Genomic DNA, 16008 nt, shown 5'->3' with positions numbered 1-16008 from the left:
GTATAAGCAGTCTCTGGGACAACATCAAGTAGTCCAACATTTGCATCATAAGGGTATCAAAAAGAGAAGAGAAAGAGCAAGAAATTGAAAACCTATTTGAAAAAATAATGACAGAAAACTTCCCTAATTTGCTGAAGGAAATAGACATGCAAGTTCAGGAAGCACAGAGAGCCCCAAACAAGATGGATGCAAAGAGGCTCACTCCAAGATACATCATAATTAAAATACCAAAAGTTAAAAATAAAAAGAGAATCTTAAAAACAGCAAGACAAAAGCAGTTAGTTACCTACAGGGGAGTACACATAAGACTGTCAGCTGATTTCTCAAAAGAAATTTTGCAGGCTAGAAGGGATTGGCAAGAAATATCCAAAATCATGAAAAGCAGGAACCTACAGCCAAGATTGCTCTAGTCAGCAAAGATATCAATTAGAATTGAATGGCATATAAAGAGCTTCCCAGACAAGAAAAAAACTAAAGAAGTTCATCATCATCAAACCATTATTATATGAAATGTTAAAGCTACTTATTTAAGAAAAAGATAAAAACTATGAACAATAAAATGGCAATAAATGGATATCTATCAACAATTGAATAAAAACAAACTAAGCAAACAGGAAGAACAGAATTATGGATACAGAGAATGTTTTGATGGTTACCAGATGGGAGGGGGTGTGGTGGAATGGGTGAGGAGGTGAGGGGATTAAGAAGTACAAAGAGGTAGTTACAGAATAGCCATGGGATGTAAAATAGAGTAGCCAAAGAACTTATACACATGACCCATGGACATGAACAATGGTGGGGGGATTGCCTTAGGGAGTGGGGAATACTGGGTGGAGGGGGGCAATGGCGAAAAAATCAGGACAGCTTAATAGCATAATCAATAAAATATAATAAAAATGAATTATATACCCGCAGAGCAGTGGGGTTTAAAATGTACTAGCCACTTAAAAGTTGATCATTTTTGAGCTGCAAAAAGAAAGAACAGAATATGGACTTGTCCTCAAGCCAAGCAAAAGAAGAGGGAAGTCCATATATTTTAAGACTTGCCTGAGCCCTGGCTGGGTAGCTCAGTTGATTAGAGCATCCTGATACACCAAGATGGTGAGTTTGATCTCTGGTCAGTGTACACATAAGAATCAACCAATAAATGAATAAACAAGTGGAACAATAAATCAATGTTCCTCTCTCTCTCTCTAAAATCAGTGAATAAAATTTAAAAAGACATGCCTGATTTTCCGTACCGGTACTTCTTAGAAATGTCTCCTCTCTCCTTCAGGAACAAAGTAAACTTAGTATGTTTGGTTTTGAATGCAAACCAAACTCTAATCCAAGTTAGGAAAGGCTCCACTGGGGACTTTGTAAAATGGCACGAATGGCAGATGGCTCCTTCACAGGTGGTCCCATCTGGAGACTACAGGCATTGATTCAACAGGAATGGAGGTGGATATGATGGCTAAAGTCCTTATCCTGATACCTTAGAGTAAACCCATTTAGGGGAGAGGCGTGGAGGTCAGTTTGTAATAGGAATTCACTCTATCAAATACCTGAAAACTATCATCTGTTAACCTAACATGATGAAAATGGATTATAATTTTAATTTAGATAGATTAATTCAACAGACAGCACTGACTAAATTTTCTTGAGTATTCCTTAATTGTATTTAAAAGCAATGACCTCAACAGTTCTAATCAATTATAGTGTTATAATTACTGCTGTCAGAAATGTTTTAACCAATGTTTATTATTATATACGTAACCAATATTTACTATGCTCCTCAAAAAAATTATTTTTTTCTGCATGATGTGGGAGACTGAATATTACAGAGAACTATTTAATGCCTACATAAAATTAATGAAATCAATAAAAACATGTTTGTATCTACTTTATAATCTTCTAAGCTTCTTCCTGCTAGAATTTAACAAGATCTGGTGAAGCGAAATTCAGTGATACATTATCCTCCCATAAACCAATTCCTTTAAAATCCATTATGAGATAGCACTCTTACAAAAATGGATGAAAAATAGATAAATTTCTTAGCACAGCTAAACTAATAAAGTGCATCTAGCAGTGGTCAATTCTTGGAAAATAATTTAAAATTTGAAATATTTGTACTACTATAGAACCAAGAAGGGGAGTGGTGTTAATAGCAGACACAGAAGATTTCTATTTAGGTGAGGAAAGAAAGTATAACCAGAAGGAATTGAAGGAACTCAGAGTAAGTCTGTATGCCAGAGAAAACCAGAGCAGTTGCTCAGAGAATATTTATTGAAATCCCCTGTTCTACTCTTTATGCACGAGTGCTAACCCAGCTACAATTGTACCAATGCTGTCACTAAGTTCCCTTCGAAAACAGCCATTTATTGTTTTGGTCTGGAATTTAGCAGTCTTTCTTAATTCACCATCCACAAGACCCAAAAATATATTCTGTTCTTTTAAAGTTTACAAACATGCATGAAAAACCAGAAGTTGACATGTCTAGGCTGCTTTCTCATTGCTTGCACAACTAAAAAATGTTTTAATTTAAAAATAGAACCTGGAGAGTGAATAGTCCATTGGAATGCTTTAATAAAAATAAATGGCCATGATATTTAACTTAGAAAAGCATCAACTATACAGGCATGCTATTCCTCCTTTGATTTTTTATTTTTTTACCTCTGAAAAAAGCATATATTTTAAGAAGACTTATTACAATGGGAAAACTTCACAGACATATGACCTTGCTTTTACTGAGCAACGGAAAGAAATTTATAGGAAATTCTCTTAAAATAACAGACCTTCAATTATCTCATCAAAATTAATTTTCATTGTGTCCAAAAATATTTTTTGTCTTTGTGTATACACATTTGTATTCTCATAATTGTATTCAGTGTTTCCACAATTTTAAATTGTTTTTCACTTATCAATATTTCTCATATTGTTTCATAGTCAAAATAAAAATTTTGCTTTTATGCTACCTATCTAGTTTGGGATGCGGATAACATTCACATTTTTAACAAGTGAGATACTTCTTTTTCTTCATACATATTTATATATTAGAGAGAGAGAGAGAGAGAAATATCGATTTGTTGTTCCACTCATTTATGCTCCCATTGGTTGATTCTTATATGTGCCCCGACCAGGGATCAAACCCACAACCTTGGTGTATCAAGGCAGCGCTCTAACTAATTAAGCTACCTGGTCAGGGCCAATATTCCCCATATTTTTATGTTTCAGACAAAAAAAATGTATAAAACATGAGAATGATTTCTTCAAAGTTTGAAAGAAATTCAATGAGTCTATCAAGTCATGTGTTTTGGGAACTGGATTCACTAAAAAATGTTTATTTTTCCTTAATAGTGGTGATTTAAAACTTTTCTAATTTTGAGTTTATAATTTAATCTACGTGGATAATACCAATTCATTTCATCTACACATATGTATACAGTACCTTGTCAACAACTGTTCATAGTATTTCATCATAATTTATAATAATATTTTTGTTTAATAGCCATATATTGATTGCTAGATCTTCTTTCCCATTTCCAACTTTACCTAGTGTCAATTTTTGCTGTCTTTTATTATTGCTTTCAAAGAGTCAACTCTTGATTTATTTATCTATTTTTCAGCTTTCTATTTTATCTTTTTAAAAACATTATACTCAATTATCAGTACTTTAATGATTTACTTATTTTCCTTTCTCTGTAAATTAACATTCATGAAGCTCTAAATTAATTACCTCCTGGTTCCTCTCTGGTCATATTAGTTAGAATTAAACCTACAGTTAAAATTTTTCTATTCGCTAAATAATCTTTCATTGCATCTTTTACTTCTTCTTTGACCCAATCATTATTTACAAGACTATTTTTGTATTTAAAACTGTTTGGGGTTATTTTCATTGTTGGAATTGGAGACACAAACAAAAATGAGATTAAGTCTTTAAAAGTATGTTGAGATTTTCCTCTGAATCCTCAGAGATAATGTGTTTTGTATACTTTACAGACACTTGATTTCTGGCTATATAATCTGAAGGTTATATTAAACAAACTCAATTTAAATTCTTTTATAAAGCACTATGGATCACATATCAGGTTTCTTGATATGCTAAGGACTAAATGTAGTAACATTTAGCATAGAGTCTAGCATACCAGAACTACTCAATAAATGATAGTGGCAGTATGTGTAATAATAGTGAAGTTGAGTAGTAGTTACATTAGTATGTGTAATAATAAAAGTAATAGTAGTCTAGTAGTAGTTACATTCTTCCTACCTGTTGTGCCAGCTCGACTGCACTATTTATCTGGACAAGAATAAACTAGCTTTGTGCTTCTGGTCTGGGTTTTCTTATTCATGACATAATGTGGCTGGACTAGATGCTTTCTGAAGTTATCTTTAGTTCTGACATTTCTAAACTTCATTTGTTGGTATTTTCAGAACATAGACACTATTTACACCAGATATAGGCCACATATATCCTTTGTTCTGAAGCTATTTGCTCAAATACTCTTTATGATCAAAGCTTTTTTGGGAACTGAAGTCAAGATAGAAAATTTTACCAAATTCCCTATTCCATCTGACTGTTTTGGACAGGTAGGAATCAATTCATTATTTCTGAAATAAAAGTAAAATTTACAAAGCAATTTAAGCCCAACCTATACTGTTTTATCACAAAAGTCTTGGCACCCATGCTAATTTGTGTTTATTTTCCACATTATTAGCAATCAAAGAATTTAAGAGAAAATATGGAATAAAAAGAATTTGCATGTCTGACTATGGAATCCAGGCCATTCCTCTATTAAAATTTATTAATAAAGGCCAATATATCTTATCTAAGAATGTTTATCATTAAGATTAAAAATTATTATTATGAATAAAAATTCTTATCATTGTTATTAAGAATGAAAAATTTTCATCATCTACTATGAACATCTCTGGTAATTAAAAACAAAACAAAAGTTTTAAAACCCAGTTATGGGCAATATGTGAGTAATCTGATGCAAAAGCAATAAAAATTATGCTTTTATACCTGTTGAAATAAATGCCTCTGCTGCAGTTTTAATGGTTTTAAACAGGGTATAATAAAAAGCACACACTTACCTGTGCGATAGACAAAGTTGCCTTCGGTTTCTGATGATGAAGGAGACACTAATTCTTCCTCAAATTCATTGGAACTAAAAGATCCCGAATGGTTTCTTTGCCTTGTCTTTCCCATCATGGCAGCATTTGTGGCCATTACATGTCTCAAAGAGTCATTAAGGTAACGGTTCAATAAGCTGCTCTTGTATTTTGGGGGCGACACGTAGTCCTCATTGGCCTGTGACTCTGGCCTCACTCCAGCCTTTATGACCGAGCTCTCACTTTTAATCACAGGATGGTGAACTGGATTATTATAGCCCCCTTCATTCATGTGGCTTCTTGGAGGGTTTTCTCCATCTAATGGGGAAAAATATCAGTAGGTAGGACTCCTATATACTTTTCCCCAGCCTCCCAACTGCTATGTTTAATCATTAAAAATATATATAAAGAAAGAATATTTAAAGTGTATAAAATTATCTTTGATATTCAAGATTAATTTGGGGGCAAAGAAAAGGAGGAATCTATGTGATCTCTCCCTATAGTATTTTAATTTTAACGAATTTCACAGAAAATGTTATTCTGACACACAATCAATTATAAACAAGAGAAATAGCCATCATTGTGGTGGTCATTTATAGTACTATAAAAGTGAAAATGAAATGTTATAGCACCATTATATTTTGTGGAATTGACCTTAAAAACAGGAATTAAGGCAAAGCCAGCAAAGCAAAATAAAAACATGAACAAACCTTCAGAACATGAATCATCACTGCTTACACTAAGCCGCTCAGCATTTCCTTGAACATACTTGTTGTACAACTTTATTCTTAAAGCCCAGCTTAAATCTGGCTGTCGAACAGTATTCTTAAGTCGACGTCTTGCATTAGCAAACCAATTTGACACCTAAAAAAGTATTAAAGTATTATTTTTCAATTAACAAAACATAAAAATTATCCACCATACAATTACTTTCCCACACAGCCTCTCTCAGTATCTCTGACCACTAAATATTCTCACGGCATAACAGTACTGGACACTCATTCTACTCGTTCATTCATTCATTCAACAAACATGCTAAGTGCTTATTACAGAGGTTAAATACTTATTGTATTTGGGGAACAAAAAAATGAAGATGACTTTCTATCAAATTTCAGTCTAATAAGAGAGGTAGGGGAATATACAAACAAGTCTAATAGGAAAGCATGAAAAGATGGCTTAAGATGCATTAAAATAAAATTATACACGATTTCAAAGGAAAGAAAAGATACTTTTACATGTGACTCAAGACTTCATGAGAACTTTAAGGTAGGCTTTGAAGGAAAACGTCAGGTATAATGAGTAGAAAAGTGTTTCCAATATAGAGGACACAGCAACAAAGAGAAGTCAAATTCCAGAGACATTATGGTGGTTGCAGAAGAGGGGCAAGTTAAAGATGACTTTGAATCACCAAATCTGTGCAACCAAGAGAAGGATAGTGTCATTTTAAGAAAGAAAGTACAATTGTTTAAGGATGAAATGATATGTTTGTTTTGGGGCATGTTTAGTTGGAGAGACTTTCTAGCATATAGGTGAAATGTGCAGCAAGAAAATAAAAGTGATAACTGACATTGAAGGGAGAGAAAGAACAGATTTGGGTCAAATGCACAGAGGTGATAGCCGAAGCTGTGAGAGGCAGAACGAAAAGATGGTCAAGGACCCGTGGAGACCCCCAGTTTGTTAAAGTTGTAGGAGTATAAAAGAGGAGCTGGCAAAACAACCAGCGATAGAGCAATCAGACAAGTTGAGGGAGAAAAGGCCAAATAACACCCAGCTTTACGCTGAAAGTCAAGTGCTACCAAAGAAACGAACACTACAAAACAAAGACAGTAACTTCCACTGGTTTTTATAAGATGCTACTGAATGTCTAGAGGCTCAAATGGTACCTGAGGTTTATTTTAAAATATCAGGCTATCATCAGAACATATATATAAAAAACTTGAGAGGCTGATATTTGTCTTTAAAAGAATGAAATGTGGAAAGAGAATTACATCTTTCTGCCAATTCATCCCAGAATATGACCCCATGTTACCATAATGGTTTGTGTGGCGATGCTTGCATCAGAAGTTCCTTTTTTTAGATTTATACAATAAATACACATTTTTTGCATATTGCTCAAGCGCTAATTATTGAATGGAACTGTGGTGACTCCTACTTAAAAAAAAAAAAAAAACAGAGCTCAATATTTTTTCCTCTTTGTCCCCATGGGTAAATCATGGTAGTTTTTCCCAGTTTACTTATATATATGCATGAAACGTATCATATGTTTTAGATATAGATTCAAATTACTGCCTTTCTGCCTTAAGCAATGATAATTGTTCTCTTAACCTTACCTGCAATGAGGTAATACCTCACTATGGCATTTCAGAAGACTTAGTTTTCATCACCCCTTCTTCCTGTCAAGCTGTGCTGTTATTACCATGATTCAGTCTGACTGCAAATTTTCAGTCTTTTGTAACCTCTATAGACAGACAACTTCTGGGACTACTCCTTCAATAAACATATATCAAGATGCTCTTGTGCTTTAGCCATGGTGGTAAGTGCTAGGAGTGGATAAGTTGTGTCCTATGCACACACAAAAAGGCCAGCAGTGAAAAACTATAAGGGGAATTAACACTGTGATACATGGGTTATCGCTATGGAAGCACAAAATTCCTGGTCCATGTCTTCACTACACTTTGCTTTCTTTTGTCTGAGTCCTGGCCAAAGTACTTGTCCAAGTCCTCATTACTACTAACTAGGAATTTTTGAACATTCTTTTTCTGAACTCCCAGCCTTTCCAATTGAATGAATCTTAACAACCATCATCAAATTCAAGTGCTGATGCACCATTATGATTTAGTCACTTAACTTCTTCAAATCCTCATAAATGTTCCTTTATCCTGTTATTGTGGTATAATGGAACAAGACCTAGGTTGTCCTTCTGAATTTGCCAAAAATAAGCTATATGAATTGAGATAAGTCACTCATGTTACTGAACTTCAAACCCTTCACCTATAAAATACACTAGATAATTCCTAGCATCTTTGTCAACTATCAAAACTAAGATCTGTGAATACAGCCCACAATGTCCTACAGTGTCAATTCCCTAACTTCTGCTATCCATCACCACTCCCTATAGCTCAGATATGTTTGTTTCTGTCCTTCCCTGACCCTCTCACATACAGAGGACCCACTGAAACTTCCCCTAGGCTTATGTCAGATATCTACTAGAATCCAAGTCCAAAACTTTTTGTTGCTTTCTTTACTAAACGTCATATAATTAGACAAACCTCAAATCTTAACTAACCTTAATTCTTTTTTTTTCTTTCTTTTATTTTTTGGTTTTTCAATTACAGTTGTCCCATTTTTCCCCCATTGCTCCCCCCTCCCAGCCCATCCCTTCTCCCACAATCATATCCCTCCCCGTTGTCCATGTCCATGAGTCATTTATACACATTCCTTGATTAGACCCTTCCCTTACTTATCCCCCTTCTCTCCCTCACCTTAAATTATAACTAAACAATCACATAGTACAGTATAAAATCTAATTCTTGTAAAATTCTTCATATTTTTATTAAAATGCAATGGCCTTCTAATTTCAAAAATGTTAACATACTGTAATTTTAACAAAGAAAAATGGGGGATCTTTCAATGTCATGGTTAGATTAACTAGCTTTTCACATATATAAGGGTCATATCCTTTTTTATGTTTTAATACTCATCCGAGGACATGTTTTTTTATTACTCATTTTAGAGAGAGAAAAAGGAGAGAGAGAGAGAGAGGCTAGTTGCCTCTGGCATGTGCCTGAAGAGGGATCAAACCGTAACCCAGGTATGTGCCTTAAACAGAAATCAAAAGCCGAAATTTTTGGTGTACAGGACAACACTCCAATCAACTGAGTCAACCTGCCAGGGCCTTTTTATGTTTTATATACCCATAGTATATTAATTATATATTAACGGGTTTTCCAGAAAGGTTTTCTGATGTCTAATATAGGCTGTTTCTATACTGATTTTATAAGTTAGACGAGCACCCAATCTGCTAATATATTTCCTGTGCCAATATTTTATTACCAGAAACTTACAGTACAGTCAAAGGGCTGATTCCAATCTGAGACTTTAATATCTACTTGCATTATGTTGTGCAAACAGCAGACAAATACGTTAACAGATCCACATAAATATTATTTTGCAATTTTTTCCTGATGAATTAATGCGAACTCCATCTGCTTCACTGAAAAAAAAAACTGTCAGTTCAAATTTTCTACCTTTAACTTATTAGAGGTTCTTTCAGGTTATTATTCAAATTCTCTTTAAATTCTATTTTACATGAAACAGGACTCTTACCAGGGGTAGGTTCCAAAGGAACATTATTTTAATGTCAAAGTCAGAGCTTTAAAAACACTATTTTACGGTGAATGCTAAGAGAACCAAATATCTAGATGCTGGAAGAGAAAATGAAGTAATTTTCATCCCACTCTGATTGAGGTGTTTATATTCATCATATTGACCAAGGAATCATTACAGTAAACCCAAGGGATATGCTGGCATCTGTCCACCTGTGAACATGCAGACTTAACAAACTGATTCTGGGTTACTCAACTGAAATATTGAGAACCTCACTTCCACGCTATGTCATATAACATAGGAATAATGTAGAAGGACCTTTCTGAGACTTTGTTGAATATTTAACAGTTGCTATAATCCTTGAAGTTAATTACCACATACATATCTCAGCAGAAGCACTCATACCAAGCAAAAATAAAGCTATGTCAATATAGGAGGCAAAATCTTGCAACACAGCAGTTTTAATCATATGGTGCATGGGCATAGCCTAGAAATTTGAAAGTTCTGCTACAAGAGGAGGAAGCATTAACTTCCAGTCATTAAACTGTAATCTCAAACTGTTCTTGCACTGCACTCTATATTGTGATTATGAAGGATATCTTCCAATGGAGACATTTCACTCTTATAATCCAGCAAAAATATAAATATATTTTGAAATATACACAAATAAACAATAGAAGATATTAAAACCATATAGATACAGCCTCATCTGCCTTTTTAAAAACTCTCTAAAGGCAATTATTCTTTCATAAGTTTCATTTCTTACAATAATACAAACCCTTAATTGTATACTAGCTTATATTATTCCACAGTAAACCTGTTTGTATTTTGAGGGTACAGAGTATGTTTTTATAATATTTCAACAATGATCAGCCAAAGGAACCAAACACAATGAAAACTTTTGGTTGATTAGAATTAAAACACACACAAAATATCTCATTGTTAATTTTATAAAAATGCTTATATCTCACTAGGAAGTAAGATGCCAGATTAATAATGCAAATAAGAGTCAATCATAATTATAGCACATCAAGCCAAGTCTAGTGTGTAGTGAAAATTGTCAAGTCTAATAGTGAAAGTTTTTCAAATAATTCTTTCTGCTTCAGTTTTCAGGCATAAATAAAAATAGGTGCCTATCAATGTCTTTAGAGCTTCTATTTATCAGAAAAACTACTTTTGATGGACCTAAAGCTATTCTCTCCACTAAAGTTTCAGCTTTTTGTTTCTGGGCTTAATGGAGATTGCTGACCAGATTTTATGCCCCTCCTTATTGATTTAAGAGTAACAAAACATGGCAAAAATATTTCTTATGAAAAGCTTGACAGTTTGACACATAACCAAAAGGAAAATGTTAAGTATAAAAGAAATTATCAAAATATGGCTAATTTTGTAGTTAATGAATAAAATTTATGCTAACAGCTTATTAATATAAATCATGAGAAACAGAGATAGGTGTTGCAATAAACAGAAATAGGAATTTGAAACCAAAAATGAGGGGAACACTCCATATTTGTCTACAGACATAAACATAGGGCATGTTTCCAGATACATTAAAAATAATAAGTTCAGTTATCCTCTTGCTTGTTCTGTGTAGAACCATCATATAGCATTAAAGATAAGGAGTTGCCCTCTGTGTATTCCCAACAGTGAAACGGATTTTAAAACTATCTTTAATCAGATTTCAAGACATTCTTTAGCTTTCAGAAAGATGTTTTGGAAATCCACATGGTGATTATAGTGGTCTTCGCCTATTAGAATGTATTTATTCTATAAATGGGCAGGGCTAGTTTACTATATGGAAAATACTGTGGTGGGATGGTATGGTGATATGAAAATGAATAAGACATGATCGCTCTTCTCAAAAGCCTGCATCTACATTAGAAATTTATTCAGTTGGAGAACCTGACTCATTAAATAGGGGCCTAATTTGCAGGGATCAAAAGCTTTATTCAGATCACAGCTTTGCATTTTTCTTCATAAGTGTAAAGTATTTACATAATTTATTTGGTTTCCATAGAGTCAGAATTTGATTTGGCTGTTAATGTATGTCTGACTTTTATAAACCCCTCATATATATATAAATATATAGGTAGGTAGATATGAGTGTGTATTTATGTATATGTTTTCTTCTTCTTAGATGCCTCTTATGCCTAATTGAAAATAACTGAACCCAAATTGGATTATATATAAGGTCCCTTGATTGTGACATAGATTTTGATTTTTTCATTTATTTTAAAGTTCCAGAAACCAACCTCATATACTGTAAAATTTAAAACTTGTTAAGCAAGCATCACTTATTATGAAGAATAATTATCTTTGCCCTATCTAAAATTACATAATTTTGTACAGAAACTATAATGAAAAAAGTTTTCATTACATGAATGTAAACTTCATGTAAATTAGAAAAATGGAACAGCCCTATCAAGATCTTCTGGAAAGAAAGAACTGTTATTTATATTTGCACTATCATTACAGGTAGAAACTGATTTGATTCTATATTAAAATTAAAACTACTTGTATTGCATCTTACAAAATTATTGTACATGAAAATTTAAATCTTTGCTAATGACAAATGTCACTTTTTATAATTAAAAATGCTCTAAATATGACACAAGTATTTTTTGCTTTTATATAAAAGAATGGTAAGTATTAACTATGAAACTATATAATCAACCAAAATAATCTATTTGGATTTTTTGCTAACATCACAGTCAAACTTTTAATTCCTAAATGACAATCTTAAATACTCTGGAAAGCAATTTTTATTTTATCTAATAGTTAAATAGTGTTTTTTTTTTTAATTTTGGGGTTCTCCCTTACTATATAGTTAATGGGATGACCAAAATTTCACAAATACATGATGTAGTGCTACTATAATGTATGAAACTTCTCAGCTCATTTAGCGCCTCCTCCTTTTTTGAATATGTGCATTCTGTTTGCATTTATGAAAGTTCCTGTCACCATATTGTTAAAGAAAACCGTGGTGTGATGGGAAGAGCATTTGATCTGGAATTACATTATTTCCAGGCACACCTCTACCCTTAGTAACACATAATCACCATGTGCCTTGCATCATCTGTAAGATGCTGACAATAACCTCTGTACCTCACCATGTTTTTGTGACTATCAAATAAGATTATGTAGGAAAAAAAGTAAGTCAACTGTAAAGTGATGTTGTTGACTAGTGAGTGCTGTTCTACACTTGACAAGTAACCCAACTATTTGAGATCTGCCTCTTAACCCCAGTAGAAGATATCATCAGAAAAATCTGTGGATTTTAGTTCCTGCTCAGGATGCTTCTTCTTAAAAAAAAAAAAAAAAAAAAAAAATCCAACCTACTTCTTGCCCTTCCTACCCACCTCCTAGAACTGTCAGTAATGCTAATTTTGAAAGTTATACTGTACTTGGTTTTCAAAGTGTGACCCAGGGCCAGCAGCTTCAGCATCACCCCAAGAACTTGTTAGAGGTGCAAATCATGGGCCCCATCCCAGACCTACTACTGAGTCAGAAACTCTGGGGTGGGGCCCAGCAAATTGCGTTTTTACAAGTCCTCCAGGGATTCTGGTGCACACTCCAGTCTGGAAATCACTGCGGCCAATTCCCATCTGTATCCATCTACATAGGTCCACGAGTCTAGATTCCCAGACACCTTCTCATAAATCTATTGTTGACTTTTCACTGCCCTCCCTAGCAGAACACGTGTGGCCACTCCTGAACCAAGCATTAGCACTGAACTGATAGATAGGCTTGAGAGGAGACCCAGAAACTCGACCAAGAATACAGCTCTGCTCCTGGGCCAACTCGTCATCATCCTCAGCAGCAGGAGCCAAAGCCTCCAGCTGGTCTTTCTCTGCTCCGTCCTCCTCCAGGGCGAAGCGCCAGGTGGAGATCCGCACAAACCGGAAGCGTGCCCGCTCCTCAGGCCTTACCGGGGTAAGGATCAGCGGCTTGGTGGGCCCGGGTTACCTGCACTAGCGTCATCTGCGAGCCGAGCGCCAGGAGTATCTTCTCGGTCTTGGTGGGGTACGGATTGTCGCGATGCTTGTAAAGCCACTGTTTGAGGGGCCGCGCCATGTCTTGCAGGGCCTGTCGCTTGTGCCTCACCTTCCCGCCGTTCTGCCGGGCCCTGGGACACCGGGAGAGGAGGAAGCCCTAGTGAGGGACGGTGTCTGGGTGCTGCCCGCGGGGATCCCTCACTCGGGGACGCAGTTCAGCAGTCGCCGAGCTCCCGCCGGGCACCCCGGTCCAGCCGCGTGCACCCTCCCAGCGCGTCCCGAGGTTGAGGCGAGGGAGCCACAAAATTTCTGGGTGCGAATATCCTTTCCTCGCCATATATCTTTGAAATGGCCTGGTTGTCGCACAGGGGTCATGGGGATGTAAAAAACCCTAGGCTTATCTTGAAGAGGGGGATATCGTAAAGCCAGTAAGCCGAGGTTAGATGTTTAGGTGACGATGGTAAATGATTTGAAGGAAAATGTTATTTAAGCTACAGATTTGTGCAGCAGGGCTCTCACCCTGCCTTTGCCCGCCTGCACTGCGCCCTTCTCTAGTGGCCTTGGGCTGGGCTGGGTAGAGGTTGTTGCAGGCTCCTCTTTCAAGGAACTCATGTCGGCCTCTCAGGGCTCCTCGTGCCCTGTGGTCAAACGGAAAGGTGGCTCACTAGACGGCGGCCATAAAGCAAGAGATGACCGCCGCCCCGCTGCCCTGGTTCTCCTGGAGCGCTATCCATTTTCCTTTAAACCTCTGGGGAAAAGGAGAAACTTTCCAAAGGAAGGGTACGAGGGAAAACACTCTAGGGGATTTTTCACGAAATAAGGAAAGTTGAAAAGCTGGAAAAGATCTGTTCCATTAAGTTAAAATAAATAAATAAAATTTAAAAAAACTGCTGGAAAAGCATATTCCTAGGAGGAAGGGACAAGCAGTCTGGAGCCAGTGTTGGACGCTGCGCTCCCAGGAGGCTCCGGGAGGTGTCGCCGTGCCGAGGCCCTTGTGCCCCGCGACTCCGGAAGGCTCGCCAGACTGAGCCTCAACCTCTGGGGCTTTTGCCTCTTTAAACACTTTGAAATGCAATTCCACCCGAAGGGACTGGTAGTAACATTTCGACGAAACCTAATCTCTATTTTACTAACCAGCAGCGCCGCAGAAGCAGCAGCTGATGCAATCTTCCAGGTGGAGACGGCCAGGACGGCCTCCCCTACTCAACCCGGCGCTCTGGGAGCCTTCCGGAGGTGGCGGGGCTAGGTACAGCCGTCCGCACGTTTGCAGCCGGAGCAGCTGGGCCCACCAGCGAGCTCCTGCGCCTCATCAGCTCCTCACCCTGCTAAACCGAAACACGGCACAGCAAGCTCGCGGCCTTGCCCTCCCCACTGGCAGCGGGCACCGCCCAGCCGCGCGCGATGAGTGAGCCCTGGGCAAAGCTGACCTTCCCAACGCCCTGGCAGAGGCGAGGCGCAGCGCGGCGAGCTGAACCGCGTGGCGGTGATGAAGCCTTGCTGTGACAGAAGAGGTGCAGCCAGCGGGGCTGGCCTGACCGGGGAAGCCCCGACTGCTTGGCCCTGCCCTGTTCCTACTCTTCCTGCCCAGTCCTTTATGTCTGCACCCGCGTTCCGGAGAGGGACAGGTAACCCACTACCCTGAGGTCCAAGTATAGGAGGATTGCCAGGGCAGTTCCCAGTGCCCACTGCTTCCAACAAGCCTCTTTTGAGCTGTCCTGACAAGTCGACCCCTCCACCCCCATATTTAAAAAAACTACTACCTTAAAATAAGAATGAGCAAAACCTGGAAGCAGATACCCGCCCTCCAGGGAAACTCAGCGCCCCAACCCTCGCGCCCCTGCTGCCACTTGCACAGCCGAGATGCTCACTGCCCCCACACCCCTCTGGACTGCGGGCGAGCCGGGCCCCCCGGGGGGGGGGGGTGCGCATACCCGGTCCTTCGGTGTCTCAGGCCAAGGTTGTCCTTGAGGGGTGGGCCGTCTGGAATGCCCACCTCGGGACGGTCGTGGGGACTGTCCAGGACGCCGCCGTAGGGCCGAGCGCTCAGCTCCCGCTCCGGAGCGCTGCGGTCCTCAAAAAGGACGGCGCCGTTGAGCTTGTCGAAGACGATGGTGTTCATGGTGCGGCTTGGCAGGGGCGCCCCGCGCGGCCACAGCGCCTCGCTGCCGGGCCACCGGGAGCTCCGCAGGGCTCGGGTTCTAGGAGATCAAGGTGCATCACGTTACTCGCTGAGAGTGCTCACACCCTGAATGGAGCCCCAAACTTGGCCAAGGCGAAGAGCCGCAGTGCCGCACCTGAACCAGGGAACCCACACTTTTCTCTGTACCTGGCTAACCCTCTCCCCTCGGCCGCCACACTCTGCGGCAGGTTCCTGCCTTCCTCGTTGCTCCTGTGTTCGAGCCCCCAAGACACTTCAACCAAGAACAGTGTGCCCTCGGCGGCAAAGGAAAGTAATTCCTAAACGAGCCATTCTGCTTCAGTTTTAATCTGAAAGAACCACACTCCAGTTATCGGAGTGGGATCCGCGCGGGGCCCCGCGTGGTCTTCAGTCACAACGGAAGGCCAAAGCTTCACGGAGTTTCCACTCGGGTCGTAA

General features: G+C 38.3%; 1 protein-coding gene across 1 annotated transcript in view; it reads right to left on the bottom strand.

Moving 5' to 3' along the window:
* MKX (mohawk homeobox) overlaps positions 1-15594 on the bottom strand; it is a 65268-nt gene extending 49674 nt beyond the window's left edge. The window contains exons 1-4 of the mRNA XM_090268052.1: positions 15344-15594; positions 13384-13543; positions 5802-5955; positions 5074-5409 (exon numbers count right to left, since the gene is read on the bottom strand). Of these exons, the coding sequence (XP_090124178.1) occupies positions 5074-5409; positions 5802-5955; positions 13384-13543; positions 15344-15531 (838 nt within the window). The 5' untranslated portion in view covers positions 15532-15594. The remainder of the gene's footprint in view (positions 1-5073; positions 5410-5801; positions 5956-13383; positions 13544-15343) is intronic.
* Between the last annotated feature and the right edge of the window lie 414 nt (positions 15595-16008).

Source organism: Furipterus horrens, unplaced genomic scaffold, assembly GCF_987537825.1.
Source record: "Furipterus horrens unplaced genomic scaffold, mFurHor1.1.pri manual_scaffold_2, whole genome shotgun sequence".
In the NCBI taxonomy this organism is placed as follows: domain Eukaryota; kingdom Metazoa; phylum Chordata; class Mammalia; order Chiroptera; family Furipteridae; genus Furipterus; species Furipterus horrens.
This window is presented reverse-complemented; position numbering and strand designations above follow the sequence as displayed.